This window comes from Podarcis muralis, chromosome 2 (genome assembly GCF_964188315.1).
Source record: "Podarcis muralis chromosome 2, rPodMur119.hap1.1, whole genome shotgun sequence".
Lineage (NCBI taxonomy): Eukaryota > Metazoa > Chordata > Lepidosauria > Squamata > Lacertidae > Podarcis > Podarcis muralis.
This window is the reverse complement of record NC_135656.1, coordinates 6,332,982-6,356,514: the sequence shown is the minus strand read 5'-3', so window position 1 is coordinate 6,356,514 and position 23,533 is coordinate 6,332,982. Positions and strand designations below refer to the sequence as shown.

Below are 23,533 nucleotides of genomic sequence, written 5' to 3'. Positions count from 1 at the left end.
GAAAAGCCGGGAATTGGCAACCAAAGAGACAAAGCGAGGTAGTTGCAACTGGGTTCCTCCAACTGAAGAGAAAGGAAGAACCCCGCCTACAGGTGGTGACTGCCACTTGGTTGGGTTACATACAGGTTACATGGCAAAGGGGTCCAAAAGGAAGAGACACGGGTGCAAAGAAGTTTCCCTGCTCCGGTTCCTCCAGCAAGCGCGCTCCCGGGGCGCTCGGAGCCGCAGCAGGAGGGGAACTTCGGGTGCCTCGGCCGCTTTCCTCGCAAACTTTATTCCCTTGGGGAAAACACCCCAAGCCCCCCTGCCCCCAGCAGCTTGACTCCATCAGGTCAAAGGGAGCATCAGCGACGGCCTCTGGAGACCCGGCCCAGGAACTTAGCTAGGGGGGTGCTGGGCGCCTGGGCTTCGGCATCACCTGGGGCCCAGGTGTGCTGCCCATAAAGGTATATGCCGCCTGGGCTGGGCACCCCCTCCCCCCAGCTATGCTACTGGATCCCAAGGTGGTTCACAACATAAAAATGCAAGATAAAAACACAATAAGCGTAATAAAAACAAAAATTGTCCTAGGGCCTGGCTTTGGCAGCCTGACTCTCCACCAAGGTGGGTCCTCTATGTCTGTTATCAGTCAGTGGAAAATGAGTGGAGTCAGGACCCAGTGGAAGGAAAGCAAGGAAGATCTTGACTTTCCTGTTGTGCCAGAGACTCCCCACCCCGTCAAGGAGGCGAGGACTCACCACAAGGGTTCTTCTTCTTTGGTGGTCACTCGTAGCCAAGGAAGATTGTCTTTCATAAACACGGTTTTAACAATGAGTCCGTAAATGACTGCGGAGGCCAATTCTGGACTCACACATCCTTCCACAGTGGGGACATTGGTTTCCGAGCAGGAGTTGGATTTGCCAAGTGTGCCTTCCTTCCTTGGAGATTGTTAAGGAGAGGTTGGATGGACATCTGTCATGGATGCTTGAGCTGAGATTCCTGCATTGCAGGGGGTTGGACTAGATGGCCCTTGGGGTACCAGCCAACTCTACAATTCTATGATTCTATATTTTTTTCTTGTTGCACCATTTATGACCATTTCTAGGCCATGTGACTCAAAAGCTTGCCTGACACGGCATGTCCATTTAGACTGAAGTCCCACAGTTTTGTTCCTAGGTAAATGAGTAGTAAAGCATTGCAGTTTCAGCTGCATCAGATAATAATTCAGAATAATAATAATAAATCACTTCTCCTTAAGGTACTGATGACCAAATCTGCCTCTCATTAGGATCCTAAAATATGCAGTTAGACTTGTATTCCATCCACAGCTTGTTGGCTCATTTGGACAACTGTGTAATGCCCAATGGTTATGCCTCCCCAACGACCACCCAGCCCTGGTAATCCTGAGGCAGCAGCAAGTTCTTTGGATCTCAAACTTTTAGGCAGTAGAAGCAAACTTTATTAACTACTATCATAATAAGCAAAGAAACAGCAACAGGTGCTAATATACAATTTAAGTACAGTCGTACCTTGGTTGCCAAACGCTTTGGAACTTGTACATTTCGGCTCCTGAACAATCAAAAACTGTAATGATTTTAAAATGCCCAGTGCGGCTTCCGATTGGCTTCCGATTGGCTTCGGGAGCTTCATTTGGGGGAGCACTGGCAGGGGAGGAGGAACTGGTGGGGTTCACCAGACACGATGAGTTCGCTCAGACTAAAATCAGGGAACTCAGAGATGGAAAGGGGGGAAATGGGGGTTTCAAGGAAAAAGGAGGGCTCTTGTACTACAAAGGGGCACTGTATGTGCCGGGAGAGCCATTGAGGGCCAAAATCCTCAGACAGCTCCATGACAACCCCACAGCCGGGCATTTTGGGCAGCATAAGGCCATGCTACTAGTCACTAGACAGTTCTTGTGGCCCAAGGTAAGGGAGGATGTACGTGAATATGTCCGAGGGTGCGGCAGGTGTCAGAGGGCCAAAGGGGAAAGAGCAGCACCAGCGGGTTACTGGAACCCTTACTGACACCGGGGAGGCCCTGGGAGGTGGTGTCCATTGATTTTATGACAGATCTGCCCAAGTCAAGGGGAAAGACAGCGGTGATGGTGGTGGTCGATCTACTGACCAAAATGTGTCACTTCGTGGCCTGCTCCCATGCAGTGTCAGCCGAGGAGACAGCCAGGCTGTTCGTGGATCACATTTTTAGGCTGCATGGGACTCCACTGAGGGTTGTATCTGATCGCGGAAGACAGTTTACCTAGTGATTCTGGCGTAAACTCATGAGCCTGCTGCAGGTAGAGGTGAGCTTCTCAACGGCTAGGCACCCAGAAACCAACGGGCAGGCCGAGAGAGTGAACAGCATATTGCAGCAGTACCTATGTTGCTATGTCAGTGAGAGGCAGAATGATTCGGTGGAGAAATTGGCACTAGCTGAGTTTGCGTATAACAACGCTGAACATGTGTCCATGGGGATGAACCCCTTTATGGCCAACTACGAGTGTCATTCCAGGGCTTTCCCAGGGCACGGAGAGGAGGAATGGAGTGTGCCAGCTGCAGAGCAATTTGCAGAAGAGATGGAGGCTTTGCACCAACAACTACAGCTAAATTTGGAGAGGGCGAAGGAAGTCTATAAAAGGCAGGCAGACAGGCACCGCAGGCCAGGGGAGGTCATACAGGGTGTGGTTGTCATCCCAGGGGTTGCCCTTAAAAGAGGGGTGCAAAAAATTGCAGCCTAGATGGCTGGGGCCCTTTAAGGTAATCCAGCAGGTCAACCCAGTGACTTTCAGGCTGAAATTGCCGGACAGCATGAGGATACATCTGGTGTTCCATAGGTCCCTGCTTTCGCATTACAGGGAGGGGCAGGGCTTCCCAGGGAGGGAGGGAGGGTTGTCCACCCATCCACATGCAGAGGAGAGGGAACGTTGTAATGAAGCAACAGATATACTTGATTCCAGGTGGAGAGGGCACCAGGTAGAGTACTTGGTGGCCTGGGAGGGAGAACCCAGCTCAGAAAACACGTGGGTTCCCGCAGGATCCATCAGAGAGGAATATCTGGTGGAGGAGTTCCATGCTTTGTTCCCACATAAGCCTAAACCCCAAGCGAGGTTCTTGAAGGAGGTGTTCGGACCCACAGACGACGAAGGGAACTTCGTAGGTTTCCCATCCTCAGGGGAGGAGGAAGGCCGCGGGGAAGGGGTCGGGGAATTGTCTGAGGGAAAAGAATCTGACTGGGATGGCCAACCAGCTGGAAGGGACCCGAGAGGATGGGAAACAGTTTTTGAATCCACGGAGGAGGATGACTGTTCTTTCCGGGGTTTTCCTCCAACGTCTGCCAACACTCGAAAGGAGGAGACAGTTAGAGACCGCACCAACGGGGAGGGGGTCCTGAGGAGGGGGTGGATGTCAGGAAACTGCCATCAGCTCAGAGGCGAGCGGGGGAAAGGCAGATGGATTACAGAGAGCCTCCAAAAATCGTGGGAAGCAGCACTTCCTCAGCAGAGGAAGGAAGCCACGCCTCTAGTGGGGAGGAGCTGCAGGGCTCGGAGGAGGCAAGGCAGTGCCAGGACACCTTGCCTGATCAAAGAGGGGAGGAGGGAGGTCCCCCTTTACCCAAGCCTTCCTTGCGCAGTAGGCTTTTGCGCAGAGAGGGGAGGCGTCGGCTGGGGGTCAAGAAACTACTCTGCTGGGGAAAGTTTAAGGACCGCTGACTCTCAGATTCTGCTAGTGAGTGAGCAAGACATGGAATAGAGGCGTTCTGCAGTGTAAAGGTTTTAGCACTAATAATAAAGCTTTTGAAAAGACCAGTGGAGGCATCTTGCCTGATTTCTCTCGAGCAACCACCCGATAGCCATAACATACAGTATAAGCTAAACTGAAAACAGGAACACCATCTACTGGCTTTCCCTTTGGCAATATAACTAATTTTTTTCTTCTTTTTTTCTTTAGTCTGAAACAAACTGCTTGCAAAAGTTTGTTTGTTTTTTGCATTTTCTATTTTGCATAAACAAGCAAAATAAAAACGTAAACATCAAGATGCAATTAGGCTTGTGTTCCATCCACAGATTGTTGGCTCATTTGGACAACTGTAAAGGTTTTTCTTCAATGCAATCTATACTGCTTGAGCAGGTTTGGGCTGAATGCAGCTCGCCACGAAGTCAACGATGGACGTTGGAAAGTAAGAGGCAGGAATGTACAAGAGCTTTGCATCCCATCCTGCAGAGTAGCGAGTGCGAGGGTAGCAGGATGTCAGGGCATGTTCCATACAGTCTGTGACCAGGTGAAGCTTGCTGTTGGAAGTGCTAAAGACATCTTGGGCAATTTTGCAATCTGTGTGTGAGAAATATGAAGCAAAACAGAAGTTAGTGCTGTAAATGTAGGAGGTAACCTAAATCTTTTGGGAGCTGAATGGACTGGTGAGCTTCTAGATACCTCTCCCCAGAAGAACTAAATCAAAGCAGATGCATCTGGAACTATTTTGGAGGCTTCAAAGCAGAACACATTCTCAAAAGATTTAAATCTACAATGGACGAACCTGTCCATTTTGGTTTCTCTCAGTTTCAATATGCCCAAAATCTTTCAGTTTGGTTCTCCGCATTTCAGTTTATGATTTTTGAAAGTCATCAGCATTTCAGTTTTCACAATATACACATTTTCGCAAACATTATTTCCTTGCATAGTGCATTTTTGTTTATTGTGGTCAATTTGCTTAGTGCGTTTTTGTGTATACTTTTGATGCCAATTTCTCTCTAATATGCACATTTTTGTACACATTGCTGGTTTATAGAACTAGTTGCTAAATTTAGAGGAGTTTGAGTTCCTAAGCAGAGCTATGTATTGGTTAATATATTGTTTCATGAAGTGTGAATTGGGTAAGTTTGCAGTAAAATGCAAACCATGCTGAAATCCCCTCCACGTCTACTCACAGTTCTCCAAGTACTGTTTCCCATAGACTTCTTTGATGTCAGACGGCACTCGGTTCCATACTGTCTTTAAATTCTCTTTTGCTTGTGTGAAAATGGTTGTTTGGAAACCACCAGGTTCAATAATGCTGACTTGGACTCCAAAAGGATGGAGCTCTCGCCTGAAATGCAGAGGAATAAAAGAAGAAACATCATTGCCTACTGAGTCATAGGAATGCAGGTCAGGAACTTGGGTCTATGGATAGGTACATCTTTCTTTAAATAACAAAAAAAAAATCAAAATTGAGGAGAAAGAAAAGATGTGAAATGCAGCTCCCCTGCCTTCTGCCCTCTTGCAGGAGCCAGGGTACGCCCCACCCAGGAGAGGATTGTGTATGACACAACACCAGTTGTATTAAGAGACAGTCATGAGGACATGCTTCAAAGTCCACCTCAGGGGTTGTCAACCTGGTCCCTACCGCCCACTAGTGGGCGTTTCAGGATTCTAGGTGGGTGGCAGGGGGTTCTACGGCACAAGCTGAATCCTCCTTCCTTCCAGCACTGGTGGGCGGTAAGGAAATTTTACCATCAAGAAAGATGCATTGGTGGGCGGGAGGTATGAAAAGGTTGACTACCCCAGTCTAGCTGGGACTTGCTTCAAAGTCTCGCTGATACATCAAATGCCTTCCTGAAGGGAGACCTTAACCTAGTGGGGGAAAGTTGCTGCAGAGAGCAAGGAGCCTTTTCTGCCAGGGCTGCTTCCCACCCTCCTCCCTGCAGCCTCTGCCATCTCTGCCCAGTCTTCTTGTTAAGAGGAACAAGGCAGGTCACTTGTAGCAAAGGAACAAGACCCTGTTCTTTGGGTTCTGGGACCCCGTGTTCTAAAAAAGGAGCATTTAAGGGTTTTACCAAACCTCCTTTGTGCAGAAAAAAATTACAGTGCAAACAACCATGAGAGGATGTCACACAGAATTTCTCTCCGAATGCTACACATTCACAGCTTAGCTGTTGGCATCAAGAGAGAATGGAGTGTGCCTCTGCGGGTGAAGTCAAACCGCAATGTTAGCAGCCCCAAAGTGAACTCCCTGCTACGTGAGCTTGGGCATTGCATATCTGCAGATAACTGCTCAGTCCCACACTTTGATAATTAAGTGGTACATAAATAGTTGGAAGGGACATGGGTGGCACTGTGGGTTAAACCACAGAGCCTAGGACTTGCCAATCAGAAGGTCAGTGGTTCGAAGCCCCGCAACGGGGTGAGCTCCTGTTGCTCGGTCCCTGCTCCTGCCAACCTAGCAGTTCGAAAGCACATCAAAGTGCAAGTAGATAAATAGGTACTGCTCCGGCGGGAAGGTAAACGGTGTTTCCGTGCACTGCTCTGATTCGCCAGAAGCGGCTTAGTCATGCTGGCCACATGACCCAGAAGATGTACACCAGCTCCCTTGGCCAATAAAGCGAGATGAGCGCCACAACCCCAGAGTCGTCCGCGACTGGACCTAATAGTCAGGGGTCCCTTTACCTTTAAATAGTTGGGAAAAGCACACACTTTTCAACATGGTAATCAACATTTCTATAAAGTATGTTGGGCCCGAACTATTCTAAGGAAAACAGGGGGACATCCAAAGCATGTTCACCATTAATGAGAAGGTCCTAGACTGAGAGCCACACATCCAATTGCGGGATTGTGATTTGAAAAGTTTGGTTCAAGGCCAGATGTGGGCATGGCCTGTGCCTGGATACATTCATCTCAAGTTGTGCGAGTCTTGGGCAAAGCCCTGGGCAGCTGCCATATTTCTCAGCTCTTTCTCCCTGCAGCCCAATTTCCCCAGACTTAGCAACTAAAGCAGGAGGACTCACATCAGCCACTTCCAGCCTGGCAAGTGGTTAGGGAGTATGGCAGATGTTGCACTAAAGCAAGCAGAAGAGGACATTAAAGAGCTGCTCTGCTTACCTCAGGCTGTCAGAGAAGGCTTCCGCACCAAACTTGGATGGGCAGTAACCACCTCCAAAGCAGGCCAGGCGTCCCATCGTACTGCACACGTTGACCACCCTTCCTCTGGCTCTCCTCACCAGAGGCACCATGTGTAGCGTCACATCAATCATCCCAAGAAGGTTGACATTGATCACCTTTGCAAAGTCATCTTTGGTCAGCCATTCGTTGGGACCTGATGGTAGAGCTGTGCCTGCGTTGTTCACCAAGCCCCAAAGCCCTGTGAGAAAGAACAGGTGTTTTTCCTATTAGCAACCCTAACAAATAAGGCCATCACATGAATAGATTGTTTGTGCTTAGGCATCAATTTATTGAAATAACTAAAACAACAACCATTTTAAGGCTTCAATTAGCTGCGTACCTATTTGAAAGTAAATTAAACGGAACTAATTGGGACTTATTTCTATTTTCAAAGGATCAGGCTGAAAGTAAATTTAGGATTGTGACAGTTTCTTGAATTTTCGTGGGTTTTCTGGGGGTGGGGTTTTCTTTGGTACTTAAAGAATAGGTCTGAAATGTCCATCCTACCCCTCTGTAAAGGAACAGGGTCAGGGAAGCATGTAAAAGGAATGAGGACCCACATTCCATTCCATCCCCAAACACTCGCCATCCTCTGCTGCCTTCCATTGGGCCACAGCTGTGTCGCTGACTGGATTTAGTGTAACAGGAGGGGTAAGGTAGGGAAAAGGGGAGACGAAGAGAGAGAAATGGAAAGTGGACAGGCAGGAGAGAGGCAACAGCTCTGGTAGAGATGGGAGGGAGCAGCTGAGCTCAGCAGAGGAGGTTGGGGTACGGGGAGAAAGTAAGGCAGACATAAGGGTCAAACTACATCCCTTAACAGGCTAAAAAACAGTTTCTATCTGTGGACTGTTAGGCTGCTGAACGGAAAATAATATAGTGCAATTGACTTCCGGGATTGGTGTGTTCTGCGACAAGCACACAGAGTGCAATGAGATTGAGTGTTTGGGGGGAGGGGAGGCTCGGTTAATTTGATTGTACACAGGTTGTACATTGACAATAGAGGTATTATTATTATTATTATTATTATTATTATTATTATTATTATTATGCAGCATTTTCCCTCGAAATAAGGGGCAATCCCCTATTACAAGGGACAAGTGGAAACCCCACCAAGACACACAGGTCACCTGGCCAAGCTGCTGCTGAGAACCCTCCTTGTGGGTGGGCAGAGGTGAGGGCAGAGAAGAAGTGAGCGGCAATTTCTCCAGCCAAGCCAGCAATGCCTTCCTTGTAACAGCGGAGCAGACATTTGTGTATGCCTGGCAGTGGTGAAAGCAAGACTTGCAAAGGATGAGATCCGGGAAAGGACTTTGCTAATTTGCCCAGCAGCTACAGTGGTGGCAGGCTGCTGATTTGCATACAAGCCCCCCCCCCCAAAAAAAAATAATCCATTGTCAATCACAATGAAAAAGCTTGCTTGCTTTTCTCTCCGTTTCTTTCCTGCCCAGCAGCAGCATGGGGGGGGGGTCTGCCCTTGTAGGGGGGACATAGGGCTGCATGGGGGTCTAGACTGTGGCACAGTGGCTGCTGTGGGTTGTGGGTTGGGATTCTGGGGTTGCCACGCTGCTGCTGCCCAGAGTTTTGCTGCATTCAGAAACTCCTCCCGCAGCAAAACCCCAAAAGTGATACAGTATTTAAAAAGTAACCAAAAGAACAACAAAAATGCCCCTGCCCTTCTCTGTTAAATTTGCCTTTCTATTTTCACATCATTCTTCTTCTTTCCCCTTTGCAGTTAAAACAATCAATTCTCTTTCCCCACATCAAGAGTTTGACTGGGCTTGGGAACCCCAAAGACTAGAGAAAATATCTGTCAAGCTGGAGTGTTGTTTCCACTTTTCAATTCAGCATCCTTGACAAACGACAGTTCCCGGGATTCCCAGAGGGGGTGTCCCATGCTCCCAGGCACCCAAATGTCTGGAGCTGGCTCTGAGATCTATTATTGAATGCTGATAATGATTATCTCTAAGGTATTTTCTGAATTGTTATGCTTATTCTTTCTTTTACACGTTGTGAGCCACTTTGGGCACAATTATGTGGGGAAAGTGGCCTACAAATGAATACAGAGAGGCAATTCTAATCCCCCGTCCCACCAATAGCACAGAGGCACCACAAGGAAGGTAGAGATTCACCTTTGTTCCCAATGCACCCTTTCACCCACTCCGTCGCTGCCGCCACACTCTCTGTGCTGGTGACATCCAGAATGGTGGTTTTCAAGCGCTCTGAGGTGGCCTTGTCCAGCTGCTCTGCCCCCTTCTGCGTGAGACAGGCTGCCAGCACCCGCAGGCCCCGGGCATCCAGCTGCCTGGCAAGTAGGTTTCCAAAGCCAGAGTCACACCCCGTGATGAAGACATATTTCTCCGTCAGGTTCTCCACCGTCTGTCTCTCCTTGTACCATCGGCGAAGGAAGTAAAGCCCCAGCAGGGCAGCCAGGTAGAGCCACATGGCTGAAACCTGCAGGGAAAAAGAATTCAAGCATTAGGATGCATACACGCCCCTGGCAGGACTTGGAGGAGGAGATTTCTAATTCCTGCTCCACCAAGAAGTTCACTGGAAGACCTTTTATGTTTCCACCGCTTTATTTAGCATTCCTCGCAGTGTTGTTGAGGGGAAGGAGAAATTTTGCATGAAGCAAAGAGCTGCTTGGAGCAGAGCCAAGCTAAAAGACGTATAAATAATAGCTCCAGCTAGCTGCTTATTAACTAAACTAAATAAAGAGGAACAGTAGGATCCTATCTACATCTATAGACATAAGCAGCAGCTCAAATATTGTGCAAGCTCAGCATTAGCAGCCAACAGTTCATATGCCTTATTTTGTCATTATTGCACCACATGTTGCACTTGCTCAATGTCCGATCCCTGATGGACTCCAATCTTTTTGATGCTGGGTTTTTATTAAGTTTTCAAAGGAGATCTGAGATTTATGGTTAGGATGGGAACAAGGACCCAGAGATGAAATAGACTAGAGTATCGAGTGCACATGTTGCCAACACATCCTAGGAAGCTGATCGGAGCTTACATCCCTAATGACTTGCATTTAGGCATGTAAGAAGGCATAACTTTATTTCCTGTTCTGTACTTTTCACATTCAGTACTGTTTCTGTTCAGGTGCAAGGTCATCTTCCATCAAATATTATGTTATTTGTCCAACTTTCTGCTGTTGCAAAATGATGTAGTTACTTAACTATTATTGTTGGCATCCATCTGTGTGGAATGTGTCTCCAGGGATAAAGTCAAACTGCTGTGTTAGCAGCACTGTGACCTCTCCATGGCACTAGCCTAGGCAGTGTGACTTCGCAACACAAGTCCTGAAACCATTTTGTCTCTCCCAAATTGACCTCAAATGTTTCTCTGCAAGGAGGGAGGAAATGGGAAAAACCTCCCCATTGTCTCTTTGCTCACAAATCCTGCCTTAAGGGCACATTTAAGATATGAATAGGGTGAGCCTGTGACCTGCACTCCGGAATTAAGCATTTATCATCACAAAAGGATGGCCAGGTACTCCAGGTAAACAGCCAGTTAAACCCATCAACAGGTTTCCTGCCAGACAGGATTCTGTTGTAGACCGCCCCTTCTGTGATGTATGTATGATGTATTGAGGGGTGGTATTGGGCTGCAGGGTGGCAATTTTAAAAAGTCTATATAAGACCTTGTACACCATTGTTCAAGGGACGCGGGTGGTGCTGTGCGTTAAACCACAGAGCCTAGGGCTTGCCGATCAGAAGGTTGGTGGTTCGAATCCCCACAACGGGGTGAGCTCCCGTTGCTCAGTCCCTGCTCCTGCCAACCTAGCAGTTCAAAAGCACGTCCAAGTGCAAGTAGATAAATAGGTACCACTCCGGCGGGAAGGTAAACGGCGTTTCTGTGCGCTGCTCTGGTTCGCCAGAAGCTGGTTAGTCATGCTGACCACATGACCCGGAAGCTGTATGCTGGCTCCCTCGGCCAATAAAGCGAGATGAGCGCTGCAACCCCAGAGTCGGTCACGACTGGACCTATTGTTCAGGGGTCCTTTACCTTTACCTTTACACCATTGTTCTGGGTGCCTCCTACCTGCAGCATGGGGTGGGGTGGGGGTGTGAGCACCCTGTTGCAACAGATCAATAAAGATCAAGCTTACTAGCTGCATTGTTTCTCAGTATTCTCTGGCTGGCCTCTGTTATTTTCTCCTACCAATAGGGAACCTATGCAAGGACTCTGTATGGGCTCTTGGGTACCCCATAAGGGAAAGGGGGCATTTTTCTTTTCTTCTTATAATAACATCTTACAAAATTTAAAAACCTCTCATCAATAACAAATTACCCTGTTTTACTCAAGTAGGACACAATGGTCCATATTTTCTGTTGCAACTGATCCAATTTCTTCCAAATCCATGTTAAACACTGCAAGGCCAGCACAGGACGGAATGTGGTTAGTTTCTTAGGTTGCAAGTTCTTTCAATGTTCATGAGAAACAGAGCCAGTTGCACAACACATGAAACTGCTTTGATATGTAATGAGACTAATTTATCAAAGCAGAAATGCCTTATTTTCTCACAGGTGCACCACAAATGGAACAGGGGCCAACAACACTAAAACCCCCCCAAGAAAGTGCAGGTGAAGACAAATGAATGTGATTACATTTTTGTGGTGTTAGATGGCGTCGGTGTAAGAGCTTAAAAGTGTTTTCTCCACTCTTAATTAAAACAGAACATATTATCCAGAAACATATCATCCTTATTCCCCCACCCCTATTTTTCCTTCCTCCCCCCACAGAACCCACCCACCCCCACCCCCCGACTTCCCTCAGTTCCAGTCTTTGATTTCTCTAAAAATGCTGTTTTCTGCATGTTACACAGTTGTATAAATCCTCAAACTATTTAGCTGATTATTATCAATAAAAAGTTTATGTTTCTTCAAAACCAGCCAAGGAGTCCAGTTCGCTTTGTTTGTCTTCAAATACTTTGTAAAAGGTTCCCATTCATCTTTAAAGCCACAGTTATCCTTGCCCCATAGCTTGTATGTCAGTTTTGCCAATTCTGCATAGTCCATCAGTTTTTCTTGCCATGATTCTTTAGTTGGGATTTCTTCAGTCTTCCATCCTTGTGCTACCAGAACTCTCGCGGCCGTTGTCTCATACATGAAGATGTTTTTCACCTTTTTTTGGCAGGAACAAAGGAACATTCTTAACTCCCAGGTAACAATGCAAGAATTACTTGAGGCAATAAAAAGCTCTAAAAATGGCAAGTCTCCAGGCCCGGATGGCTTTACGGCAAAATATTACAAGAAACTAAATGAACAATTAGTGAACCCATTGAAAGTTGTTATGAATGAGGCGAAACATGGAAACATGGAAACAGGCCTATATAACGGTAATCCCGAAACAAGATGCAGATCTGCTGCAAATCAAAAACTATAGGCCTATCTCCTTGTTAAATAATGATTACAAATTGTTTGCAAATATTTTAGCCAACAGATTTTTAAAAAAATTAAATGAGTACATACTTCAAAATCAAGCCGGGTTTTTACCAGGAAGACAAATGAAGGAGAATATAAGGAATATTTTGAATATAATAGAATACCTGGAGGCTAAAAATGAAAAGAAAGCGGCTATGATGTTTATAGACGCTGAAAAAGCCTTTGATAATGTTTCTTGGAAGTTTATGATAAAGCTGCTAGAACAAATTAGAAGCGGCTCTAAATTTTTAAAAGGAATAGCAGCAATTTATTCAGAACAAAAAGCAAAATTAATTATAAATCAGGTAATAACGGATGATTGAAAGATCCAAAAAGGAACGAGAAAAGGATGCCCATTATCACCATTATTGTTTAACCTGGTCCTGGAAGTACTTGCCAAAAATATAAGAGCAGACAAAGAGATTACAGGTGTAAAAACTGGGAAAAGCAAACTCAAGTTAAAAGCATATGCAGATGATCTAGTGATAACAGTGGAAGAACCTAAAACTTCAGTCCCTAAAGTAATAGAAAAAAATCAGAAATCTGGGGAAGTGGCAGGATTTAAGTTAAATAGGAATAAAACTAAACTATTAGTTAAAAATTTAAAAGAAGACGGGGAAAAGAGCTAGAGCAAAGTAGAGAGCTAGAGCAAAGAGCTAGAGATTGAAGTCCATAAAAAGGTCAAATATTTAGGGATTTGGTTAACACCAAGAAATATAAACCTATTTAAAAATAATTATGAAAAAATTTGACTTGGGGTAAAAAGAAATTTAGAAATATGGAGCAGAATGAATCTCTCATTGTTAGGAAAAATATGGGTGATCAAAATGAATGTGTTGCCAAAAATGCTATTTCTTTTTCAATCAATACCAGTCATCCTGAAAGATGAATGTTTTAAAAAAATGACAGAAAGAGATTTCAAAATTTATTGGGGGGGCAAAAGGCAAAGGATAAAACATAAAATACTTACAGATATAAAAGATAGAGGTGGGTTTGCCCTCCCAGACCTTAAATTGTATTATGAATCTGCTTGCTTGGTATGGATCAGGGACTGGATGAGATTGGATAAGCAAGAGGCATTAGAATTAGAAGGACATGACAACAGATTTGGCTGGCACGCATATCTATGGTACAGGAAAGGAAAGGTGCATAGAAGTTTTTATAACCATATAATTAGAAAATCATTAATGAGAGTATGGGAGAGATACAAAGATTTATTGGGACAAAAGACCCCGTGGTGGCTTTCACCACATGAAGCATTACTGCTCAAAGGAAAGGAAGGAAAATGATTTATTAAAGGACCAACTTTCAGAGTTGGCTGCACTATCGACAATTATATGAAACATATAAAGACAGTAAGAAAGGATTTAGCTACACAAGATCTAGGTTTCAAACGGAAGTGATTGAAGGGGAAGTGAAATTACTGAAGGCTGCATACAGCATACTATTAGAATGGGAGATGAAAGATGAAGAGGTAAAATCAGTCATGATCAAATGGGCACAAGATGTAGGTCACAACATTATGATGGGAGATTGGGAAAAATTATGGGAAACTGATTTAAAATTTACAGGCTGTTCCCTGTTGAAGGAGAACTGTATGAAGATGGTGTACAGATGGTATGTGACACCAGTGCAGTTAGGGAAAATGTACAAAACTAGTTCAAATATATATTGGAAGTGTAAGGAAAAGGAGGGGACATTTTATCATATGTGGTGGGATTGTAATGTAATTTTAAAAAATTGGGAAATGATCTGTAATGAATTGAAGAAAATGTTCCATCTAATATTTGTCAAAAAACCTGAAGCATTTTTGTTAGGGATTGTAGGGAAAGACCTGCCAAAAAAGCTGAAAAACAACTTCATGTATGTGACAATGCCCGCGAGAGTCCTAATAGCACAAGGATGGAAGACTGAAGAAATCCCAACTAAGGAATCATGGCAAGAAAAACTGATGGACTATGCAGAACTGGCAAAATTAACACATAAGCTACGGGACAAGGATAACTGTGACTTTAAAGATGAATGGGAACCCTTTACAAAGTATTTGAAGAGGCAACGAAGTGAATTGGACTCCTTGACAGGTTTTGAATAAACAAACTTTTTATTGGCAATAATCAGTTAAACAATTTAAGGATCTACACAACTTTGTAACATGCAGAGAACAGCATTTACAGAGAAACCAAAGACTGGAACAGAGGGAAGTCGGAAGTCGGGGGTGGGTGGGGGTTGTGTGGGAGGGGGGAGGGAGAAAAAATGGGGGGGATTAAGGATGAAATGTTTTTGGATAATTATATATATATATATATATATATATATATATATATATATATATACACACACACACACACACACACACACACACACACACACACACATATATTTAAAGGAAGGGTGAGGCTGGACCTGGCCAACTTGCTTTGGTGCATGAATTCTAGTGCGTAAATAGAGACACACTCCACACATGACTTGTTGGAAAGATTTGCAACCTGTGTGAGAGAAACAAACAAATGAAAAGCTGGATCTGTAGCAACACAGGAGGCAAATTTAATCTTCTGAGCGTCCTCTCTATGATAGCTAAATCAAAGGAGGAACATCTGGAACTATTTTGGATGCCAAAGAAAAGAACTTTCTGGTGCTTCCAGACTGCATTGCGAAATTTGGGCGAGTTGCATATTCAGAGGGATAGCTGTGTGTCAGTTCGCTTATGGTTTACATAGTGTGGATATTATTAACTTGGAGTGCTGAAACCATTCTGAACTGAAAGGAGTGGTGAAGATCACTGTTCTTTCTTGCTTAGTACTGATCTAGGTATGTTTCAAGGATGGGGGAAGGATAACCAGAAGATTCATGGTGAAGGGAGAATTGGGGGGGGGGGGCGATGTATAGGCCCTGCAGAAAGACCACCAGGTTGATAAACTGATGACACCAGTGCTTGTGCAACACCCATGCGCTGCTCCTTCAAGTTTTATAAACTCACATTTTGCTGCTTAGCCCTGCGGCTTTGGGTCTAAAGTTGCCTGAGTTTGTGTACTGCAGACATGTCCCAGCAATTGCTGAAACAGAGGAATGTTGGGACTGTCTGTTGGCCTCCAGGTGACCTACTTTACCTGCACAAAGCTTACACATAGTTCAGATTATAACCAGCTTTACTTGAGCATTCATTCCAGTTGGTTTGTGGGGAGCACATCTTTCCCTCACTCCAAGGAACTACAGGTTACCCCAGAATCCTTATACCGCAGTTCCCAGGATTTTTGTGGGGAGAGGGGACTAAATTGGAGAGTTCCTGTTTGGTTCGTTACAGCTGGTTCTAAGTCAATTCCAAACTTTGCAAGAATGATTCCAAATAAACCTCCTTAGAACCAGATAAGTGGGGAATGAAAGAAGATGTTTTATCTTTTTACACCACTTATAACTCCTTCAAGACCACTTGGCTGGAGAGTAAGGTAAAGGTGTGGCAGAAAGTGTCTGGCCACTCAGTCTTACAGTAGGTGGCATTGAGTTCAATGGGGCTTATTCCTAGATAAATGGGTAGCAAAGTATTGAGCCTAAGTTGCATCAGCCAATCATCAGTAAAAAAATAAAAATAAAACTATTTCTCTTTACAGCTACTGATTACTAAGCCTGCATCTCAATAAGATCCTAAAAGATTCAATGTTCCATCCATAGATTGTTTGGCCACCTGTCATATTGTTCTTCACAATCATCTACACGGCTTGTGCTGGTTTGGGCCCAGAGCGGGTCAACACATAGTCTGCAATGGTGGTTGGCAAGTAAGAGACAGGAAGGTAGAAGAGCTTTGCATCCCAGCCTGGAGAGTAGCGAGTGCGAGGGGAGCAGGATGTCAGGGCATGTTCTATGCAGTCGGTGACCAGGTGAAGCTTGTCGCTGCAACCATCAATGAGTTGTTGGAACGATTTGCAACCTGTGTGAGAGAAAGAAACAAATGAACAGTTGGATCTGCAGCAACACAGGAGGCAAATTTAATCTTCTTGGGAAAGATTGCTGTCTGGGCATTTCTCCCTATGATAGCTAAATCAAAGGAGGAACATCTGGAACTATTTTGGATGCCAAAGAAAAGAATCTTCAGGTGCTTCCAGACTGCATCACCAATTTTGGTGAGTGCAAATTCAGAGGGAAAGCTGTATGTCAGTTTTCTTATGTTTCTTTCTTCTTCTTCTTTTTTATTGGTTTTTTACTATATTACATCACAATGCAAATATACCAAATCCATCACCCCATCTTCCCCATCCCCACATATATTTATCATTTAAATCATCAATCAAGCATAATATTCTCTTGTCCCTCCCCCTGCTAAATGGAAGTCACAAACTCTACTCTCAAGGGAGGAATGGATTTGTAAATTAAATCCCCCACTCAATTTCCTCTACATTCTGAGATTACATTTATCTTTGCGTTCTACAATCTGCTCAAATCTTCTATGTATTCTTATTATCCTTCTTTACTAATTTACCTCCCCTCAGATACTTTACATTTTAATCAAGGAATATTAGCATATCTTTTTTGAGCAATATTTTCCCATATATTCATCAAAACATTTCCACTCCTCTTTAAATTTTTGATTTGATTGATTTCTTATAATAGCTGTTAATTTTGCCAAAGCAATGTATTCATTTAATTTACAAATCCATTCCTCCCTTGAGAGTAGAGTTTGTGACTTCCATTTAGCAGCAATCTCTAGCAGCTGTACTTGCATATAAGAAGATTCTCCCCCCCCCCATGATATCTCTTCCCCTATCAATTCCAGGAGATACATCTCTGGTTGTTGTTATTTTATTGAGATTTTCAACATCTTCTTTAATTCTTCATGTATTACTGTCCAGAATTTCTTAATTTCCTCTCACCTCCACCACATATGTATTGTTGTTCCTATTTCTTTACCACATCTCCAACAAATGTTGGATTTCAATTTATATATCTTTGCTAACTTAGCTGGTGTTAAATACCACCTGTAGAACATCTTAACAAAATTTCCTTTGATTGTGTATGAGGCGGTAAATCGTATATCTTCTCGCCAGAGTTTCTCTCATTGCTCTAGATAAATAGTATGTCCAACATCCTGGGCCCATTTAATCATCGTTTCTTTCACTTCTTCATCCATCAATTCCCAGTCCAATAAAAGATTATATGTTTTAGATAACAATTTCTTATTGTTCTGAATTATTGTAGTATTAAATTTTGAGTCCTGTTTTGCAAAGCCTCTCTTTTGATCAGAATTAAATATACTTCTTGTATATAATGCCATCTCTCAATTTCATATTGCCGTATCTCTTCAAAGGGTTTTAATCTGGATTTCTCTTGTTCCTCTTCCAGTAGTTGTCTATATGTTGGCCAATTTGTTCTCATATTCAGTTTTTTTTACAGCATATGCCTCCAGCAGCAATATCCACCAAGGTGTCTGTGGTTCCAACTGTAGTTTATATTTGTTCCAAACCTTATATAGTGCACTTCTAAGTATATGATTTTACCTTCTCATAATTGCGATACACATGCCATCCATATCTATTGTTGAAGCTTTCAAGGTCTAATATATAATTTTTTCTAATCTAATCCAATCTCTTACCCATATTAAACATTCTGCTTCATAATATAATTTTATATTATATCCTCCCCTTTCTTTCCTTTCCGTCAATAATTTATATTTTATCTGCGGGTTTTTCCCTTGCCATACGAATCTCATTATATCTTTCCTCCATTCTTCGAAGCAATTTTCTTTGTTTATAATTGCTATCGTTTGGAACAAATATAGCATTTTTGGAAAAACATTAATCTTTATTATGGAGATTCTTCCCCATAGTGATAACTTTAGTCTGCTCTAGGTTTCAAAATCTTTTCTTATTCCTTTCCAAACTTTTTCATAGTTATTTTTAAACAGATTAATATTCTTCATAGTTAGATCTATATCCAAATATTTTGCTTTCTTGACAATCTGTAGGCCAACCTACAGTTTGTGTATTGTTTCTTGAAGTGTAAATGAGAGAAGTCTGCAATAAAATGCAAATCGAACTGACTTTCTCCCCCATCTCTACTCACATTGCTCAAAGTACTGCTGCCCATAACAGTCTCTGATGTCAGAAGGTACCCGGCTCCATACAGTCTGAAAATTTTCTAGTGCATTTGAGACAATAGGTGTTTTGAAACCACCAGGTTCAATTATGCTGACTTGGACTCCAAAAGGATGGAGCTCTCTCCTGAATTGGAGAAGAAAAGTAAAGAATTTTTTTTTTAAATGATATTTATTGAAAGTTTAAGATTACAGAAAAGAATGAGAAACAAAGAAAGAGAAAAAAGAAATTAAACAGTACAAGTCAATACATATAAAAAGAAAAAAGAAAACAAAAACACAATACATCAAAACCAAAAAACAAAAGCAAAAAAAAATTAAAAACAGATCCAATATTTCCATATCTTTATCTTTCATTAACTTGTTTCATCGACCTCCTCACACCTCCCTTTTTTGTATTCTAGTTATTAATTATTTCATTAAATCCTTTCCATCTTTCACTATTTTCTGTCATTTGATTGCCTTAATTTATTTTAACCTTATCTTACCATAAAAAACCCTAAAACTTAAAACTTATTTGTACATAACTCCTTATAACATTTCTACTAAAGCCATATAGTTTCATTCCAACATTTTTCTAACACTCATTAATTTTACAATATTTCTCTAAATAGATTTTTAAACTTTCTTCCAATCTTCATCCACCGTCTCTTTGTTACTGAGCCACAGTAATATTGCAGGTCATGCATGGAAAGGAACATCTTTCTTTTTGAAAAGGAGAGAGAGAGAGAGAGAGAGAGAGAGAGAGAGAGAGAAGAGAAATACAACTCCCTATCTTTTGCCCTCTTGCATGAGCCTGGCCCTGCAATGGGTTCTATATAACACAACATCAGTTGTATTAAGAGGCAGCCATCAGAATGCTGGTGCTTCAAACTCCTGCTGGTACTCTAAAGTTGACACTTTGATAATTAAGTGGTATATAAATAGCTGAAATACACACATTTTTAATCACCATAATCAACTTTTCTACACATCACAATGAGGTTTTCTATTCTCAAAGGCCTTTGCTATTCTCCTAAGTGACACCAGCAACACGGCCAGGCAGGATGGCCCAAGAGCTAGACAAAACCATCTAGAGCATGGACAGCAAAAGTGGCCTGAGAGCCACACATCCTATCTCAGGCTTGCAAATTCAAAAACATTTATTTTTCATAATTTTGTTTGATATGTATTTTGTTGTAATGTTCATGAGATGAAGTACTAAGAAGAATTCTTTCAATGCATTAATTCTGTCATGCAATAGCAAGCTATCACTCGGCCTTGTAACACATTTTTAAAAGAAAAGCCTGGTTAGCTTTTCAGACACTTTTTAATTGAATGACTTTCTAAAGAAATGCCTGAAGTAACTGATAATATAGTTTCAAATTTTGTTTATTCTGTTATATTTTTCAGAATATAACAGAAGACCCATTTATCCTAATTAGAGCCCAATAAGGCAGACATGTATGTACAAATATTAGTTTAAAATGTGATCCCATGGAGATCCCAAGAAAAAAAAAGGAAATATTTTAAAATCATTTTTTAAAAAAATAAATTTTATAACTTAATTTTAAATTCTAAACTAAGTCCATCATATGACATATCATATTAAATCCCATGCAGTTCTGAAGAGATTGGTGTTTTCGCCTTTGAGGTATCTCAATTCCAGTATGAGTATTTTAATATTTTGTTGGAAGCTGCCCAAAGTGGCTGGGGAATTATTATTCTTCTTATTTAGTCTGGCAAGGCCAAAATTGACAATTTTTTTTTGAAATTTCAAACCCTCATAACTCAAAGATGGGATGAGATAAAAAATTCAGATATGAAGTTAGTTTTGTTCATTCAACAAGTGTACAAAATATGAAGAAAATTGGGTGACATGGGGTAAAAAAGTTGGATCACTTGATATGGAATGACCCATCTGGAGGTTGCATGTTGCAAAAGAAGAAACTACAAAGCTGATGTTTTTACCTCAGGGTGTCAGAGAAGGCTTCCGCACCAAACTTGGATGGGCAGTAACCACCTCCAAAGCAGGCCAGGCGTCCCATCGTACTGCACACGTTGACCACCCTCCCTCTGGCTCTCCTCACCAGGGGCACCATGTGTAGCGTCACATCAATCATCCCAAGAAGGTTGACATTGATCACCTTTGCAAAGTCATCTTTGGTCAGCCATTCGTTGGGACCTGTTGGGATCCCCATACCCGCATTGTTCACCAAGCCCCAGAGCCCTGTGTGAAGAAAGAAGGCATGCTCATCCTCTGAGGCAACCTTAGCAGAGCTCAATAAAGTTGGAAATAAGCTAATCACATGCATAGATTGTTTGTGTTTACTTATGGAACCCTTATCACAATTCTTCCTAATACTGTTTTTTTCTGAATTGTTATCCCTATTCTTCATTTCACACATTGTGAGCCTTTTTGGGCACAATTACCATATTTTTCGCTCTATAAGGCGCACCAGACCATAAGACGCATCTAGTTTTTGGAGGAGGAAAACAAGGAAAAAAATATTCTGAATCTCAGAAGCCAGAACAACAAGAGGGATCGCTGAACAGTGAAAGCAGCGATCCCTCTTGCTGTTCTGGCTTCTGGGATAGCTGCGCAGCCTGCATTCGCTCCATAAGACCCACACACATTTCCCCTTACTTTTTAGGAGGGAAAAAGTGAGTCTTACAGAGCAAAAAATACGGTATGTGGAGAAAGTAGCCTACAAATTAATACAGAGAGGCAATTCTAACCCCCCGTCCCACCAATAGCACAGAGGCACCACAAGGAAGGTAGAGATTCACCTTTGTTCCCAATGCACCCTTTCACCCACTCCATCACTGCCGCCACACTCTCTGTGCTGGTGACATCCAGAATGGTGATTTTCAAGCGCTCTGAGGTGGCCTTGTCCAGCTGCTCTGCCCCCTTCTGCGTGAGACAGGCTGCCAGCACCCGCAGGCCCCGGGCATCCAGCTGCCTGGCAAGTAGGTTTCCAAAGCCAGAGTCACACCCCGTGATGAAGACATATTTCTCCGTCAGGTTCTCCACCGTCTGTCTCTCCTGGTACCATCGGCGAAGGAAGTAAAGCCCCAGCAGGGCAGCCAGGTAGAGCCACATGGCTGAAACCTGCAGGGAAAAAGAATTCAAGCATTAGGATGCATACACGCCCCTGGCAGGACTTGGAGGAGGATATTTCTAATTCCTGCTCCACCAAGAAGTTCACTGGAAGACCTTTTATGTTTCCACCACTTTATTTAGCATTCCTCGCAGTGCTGTTGAGGGGAAGGAGAATTTTTGCATGAAGCAAAGAGCTGCTTGGAGCAGAGGCAGGCTAAAAGAAGTATAAATAATAGCTCTAGCTAGCTGCTTATTAACTAAACAACTAAATAAAGTGGAACAGTAGGATCCTATTTACATCTATAGACATTAGCAGCAGCTCAAATATTGTGCAAGCTCAGCATTAGTAGCCAACACGTCATTATTTTGCCATTATTGCACCACATATTGCACTTGCTCAAAGTCCGATCCCCAATTTCTTTTGTGTGATCAAAGTCTCCCCAGGGGTGGAGGAAGGGGGGTGGGGTGGTTAACTCCGGGTGTCATCACTGAGGGGGGGGGGTGAGAAAATGGCATGTGGTTCATGCTGACTGTTAAAGTGTTGGTGCTGACCTTTAAAGCCCTAAATGGCCTTGGCCCTGTATACCTGAAGGAGCATCTCCACCCCCATCTTTCAGCCCAAACACTGAGGTCCAGCTCCAAGGGCTTTCTGGCAGTTCCCTCCCTGTGAGAAGTGAGGTTACCAGTGAGGAGTGAGGTTCTCCCTGTGAGAAGTGAGGGAACCAGGCAGAGGGCCTTCTTGGAAGTGGCACCTGCCCTGTGGAACGCCCTCCCCTCAGATGTCAAAGAAATAAACAACTATCTGACGTTTAGAAGACATCTGAAGGCAGCTGTGTTTAGGGAAGTTTGTAATGACTGATGTTCTAATGTATTTTTAATCTTTTATTGGAAGCCACCCAGAGTGGCTGGGGAAATCCAGCCAGATGGGTGGGGTATAAATAATAAATTATTATTATTATTATTATTATTATTATTATTATTATTATTATTATTATTGACTGGGGTAGATCTTGTACCTTTTAAAGTTCTGAACTTTTTCTGGAAATGTTTCTCGGCCTTTAAAGGGTGCCCAGGAAGAAGAAATTCAGGAAGTGAAGCTTTTCCCCTCCCCCAGCCTGAAGCTTGAGAAAAGTGTCACCTACTGAATATTAGCTTAAAATAAAGTTGTTATAAGCCCATGTTAGTGGGGACAGGAAGTTACTGACTATCATGTATAATTGAAAAGGGAAGATTCAGGTAGGTAGCCACGTGGGTCTGACGCTGTCAAAATAAAAAATGGTTCAGTAGCTCCTTATAGACCAGCTAAGTTTGTTCTGGTATAAACTTCCGTGTGCATGCACACTTCTTCAGATACACATCCACACGAAAGCTTATACCAAAACAAACTTAGTTGGTCTATAAGGTGCTACTGGACAATTTTGATTTGATTTGATTTGATTTTGAAAAGGGAAGAGACAGACCTGCAGTTGGTTAGAGGAAAGGCTCTCAGCTTCAGTTGTGCGGCAGGTAAAGCAATGCTTCCTTCTCCAATTTACAGTTGCTCCTTATCTGCCTGCTGCTGTTTTTCATACTCCACTGGCTGCAAAGGGAGCTCCTCCCTTCTGGCAAGGATTGTTGTTGTTGTTGTTTAGTCGTTTAGTCGTGTCCGACTCTTCGTGACCCCATGGACCAGAGCACGCCAGGCACTCCTGTCTTGATCAAGCAGTTTGAGTAATGAAGCTTCAATTGGTGATAACCACCAAGGTGTTTTTTGTTCTATTAAATCTTTGTACCTCTCCCATGCTCTCATTAATGATCTTCTGATTATATGATTGTAAAATCCTTTATGTACTTTCCCTATCCCATACCATATGTATGCACACCATCCGTATCTGTTATCATAACCTTCCAAATCTAATGCTTCTTCCTTTTCCAGTTTTATCCAGTCCCTAATCCAAACCAAACATGCAGCCTCATAATACAGTTTAAGATCTGGGAGGGTGAAGCCCCATCTTTCTTTTGTATCTGTAAGTCTCTTATGTTTTATCCTTGGCCTTTTGCCCCACCCCCACCC

The 23,533-nt window shown here is 43.1% G+C and overlaps 2 protein-coding genes across 4 annotated transcripts; both read right to left on the bottom strand.

Annotated features, from left to right (window-relative positions):
- Positions 1 to 1,415: 1,415 nt before the first annotated feature.
- On the bottom strand, positions 1,416 to 22,961 carry LOC114592988 (retinol dehydrogenase 7-like). 2 transcript variants are annotated; one of them, XM_077923812.1, is made up of 5 exons: positions 22,941 to 22,961; positions 9,017 to 9,338; positions 6,828 to 7,086; positions 4,901 to 5,058; positions 1,416 to 4,304 (listed from the first exon to the last, which is right to left on the bottom strand). In XM_077923812.1, exons 2-5 carry the CDS (start codon positions 9,327 to 9,329, stop codon positions 4,087 to 4,089), a joined length of 948 nt encoding a protein of 315 aa, XP_077779938.1. In that variant the 5' UTR covers positions 9,330 to 9,338; positions 22,941 to 22,961; the 3' UTR covers positions 1,416 to 4,086. The 2 variants fall into 2 exon arrangements, with proteins under 2 accessions (XP_077779938.1, XP_028577279.2); XM_028721446.2 differs by lacking the exon at positions 22,941 to 22,961 and adding an exon at positions 9,444 to 9,587.
- On the bottom strand, positions 15,445 to 23,062 carry LOC114592986 (retinol dehydrogenase 7-like). 2 transcript variants are annotated; one of them, XM_028721442.2, is made up of 5 exons: positions 22,941 to 23,062; positions 21,168 to 21,489; positions 20,349 to 20,607; positions 18,368 to 18,525; positions 15,445 to 16,238 (listed from the first exon to the last, which is right to left on the bottom strand). In XM_028721442.2, exons 2-5 carry the CDS (start codon positions 21,478 to 21,480, stop codon positions 16,021 to 16,023), a joined length of 948 nt encoding a protein of 315 aa, XP_028577275.2. In that variant the 5' UTR covers positions 21,481 to 21,489; positions 22,941 to 23,062; the 3' UTR covers positions 15,445 to 16,020. The 2 variants fall into 2 exon arrangements, with proteins under 2 accessions (XP_028577275.2, XP_077779939.1); XM_077923813.1 differs by lacking the exon at positions 22,941 to 23,062 and adding an exon at positions 21,595 to 21,890.
- Between the last annotated feature and the right edge of the window lie 471 nt (positions 23,063 to 23,533).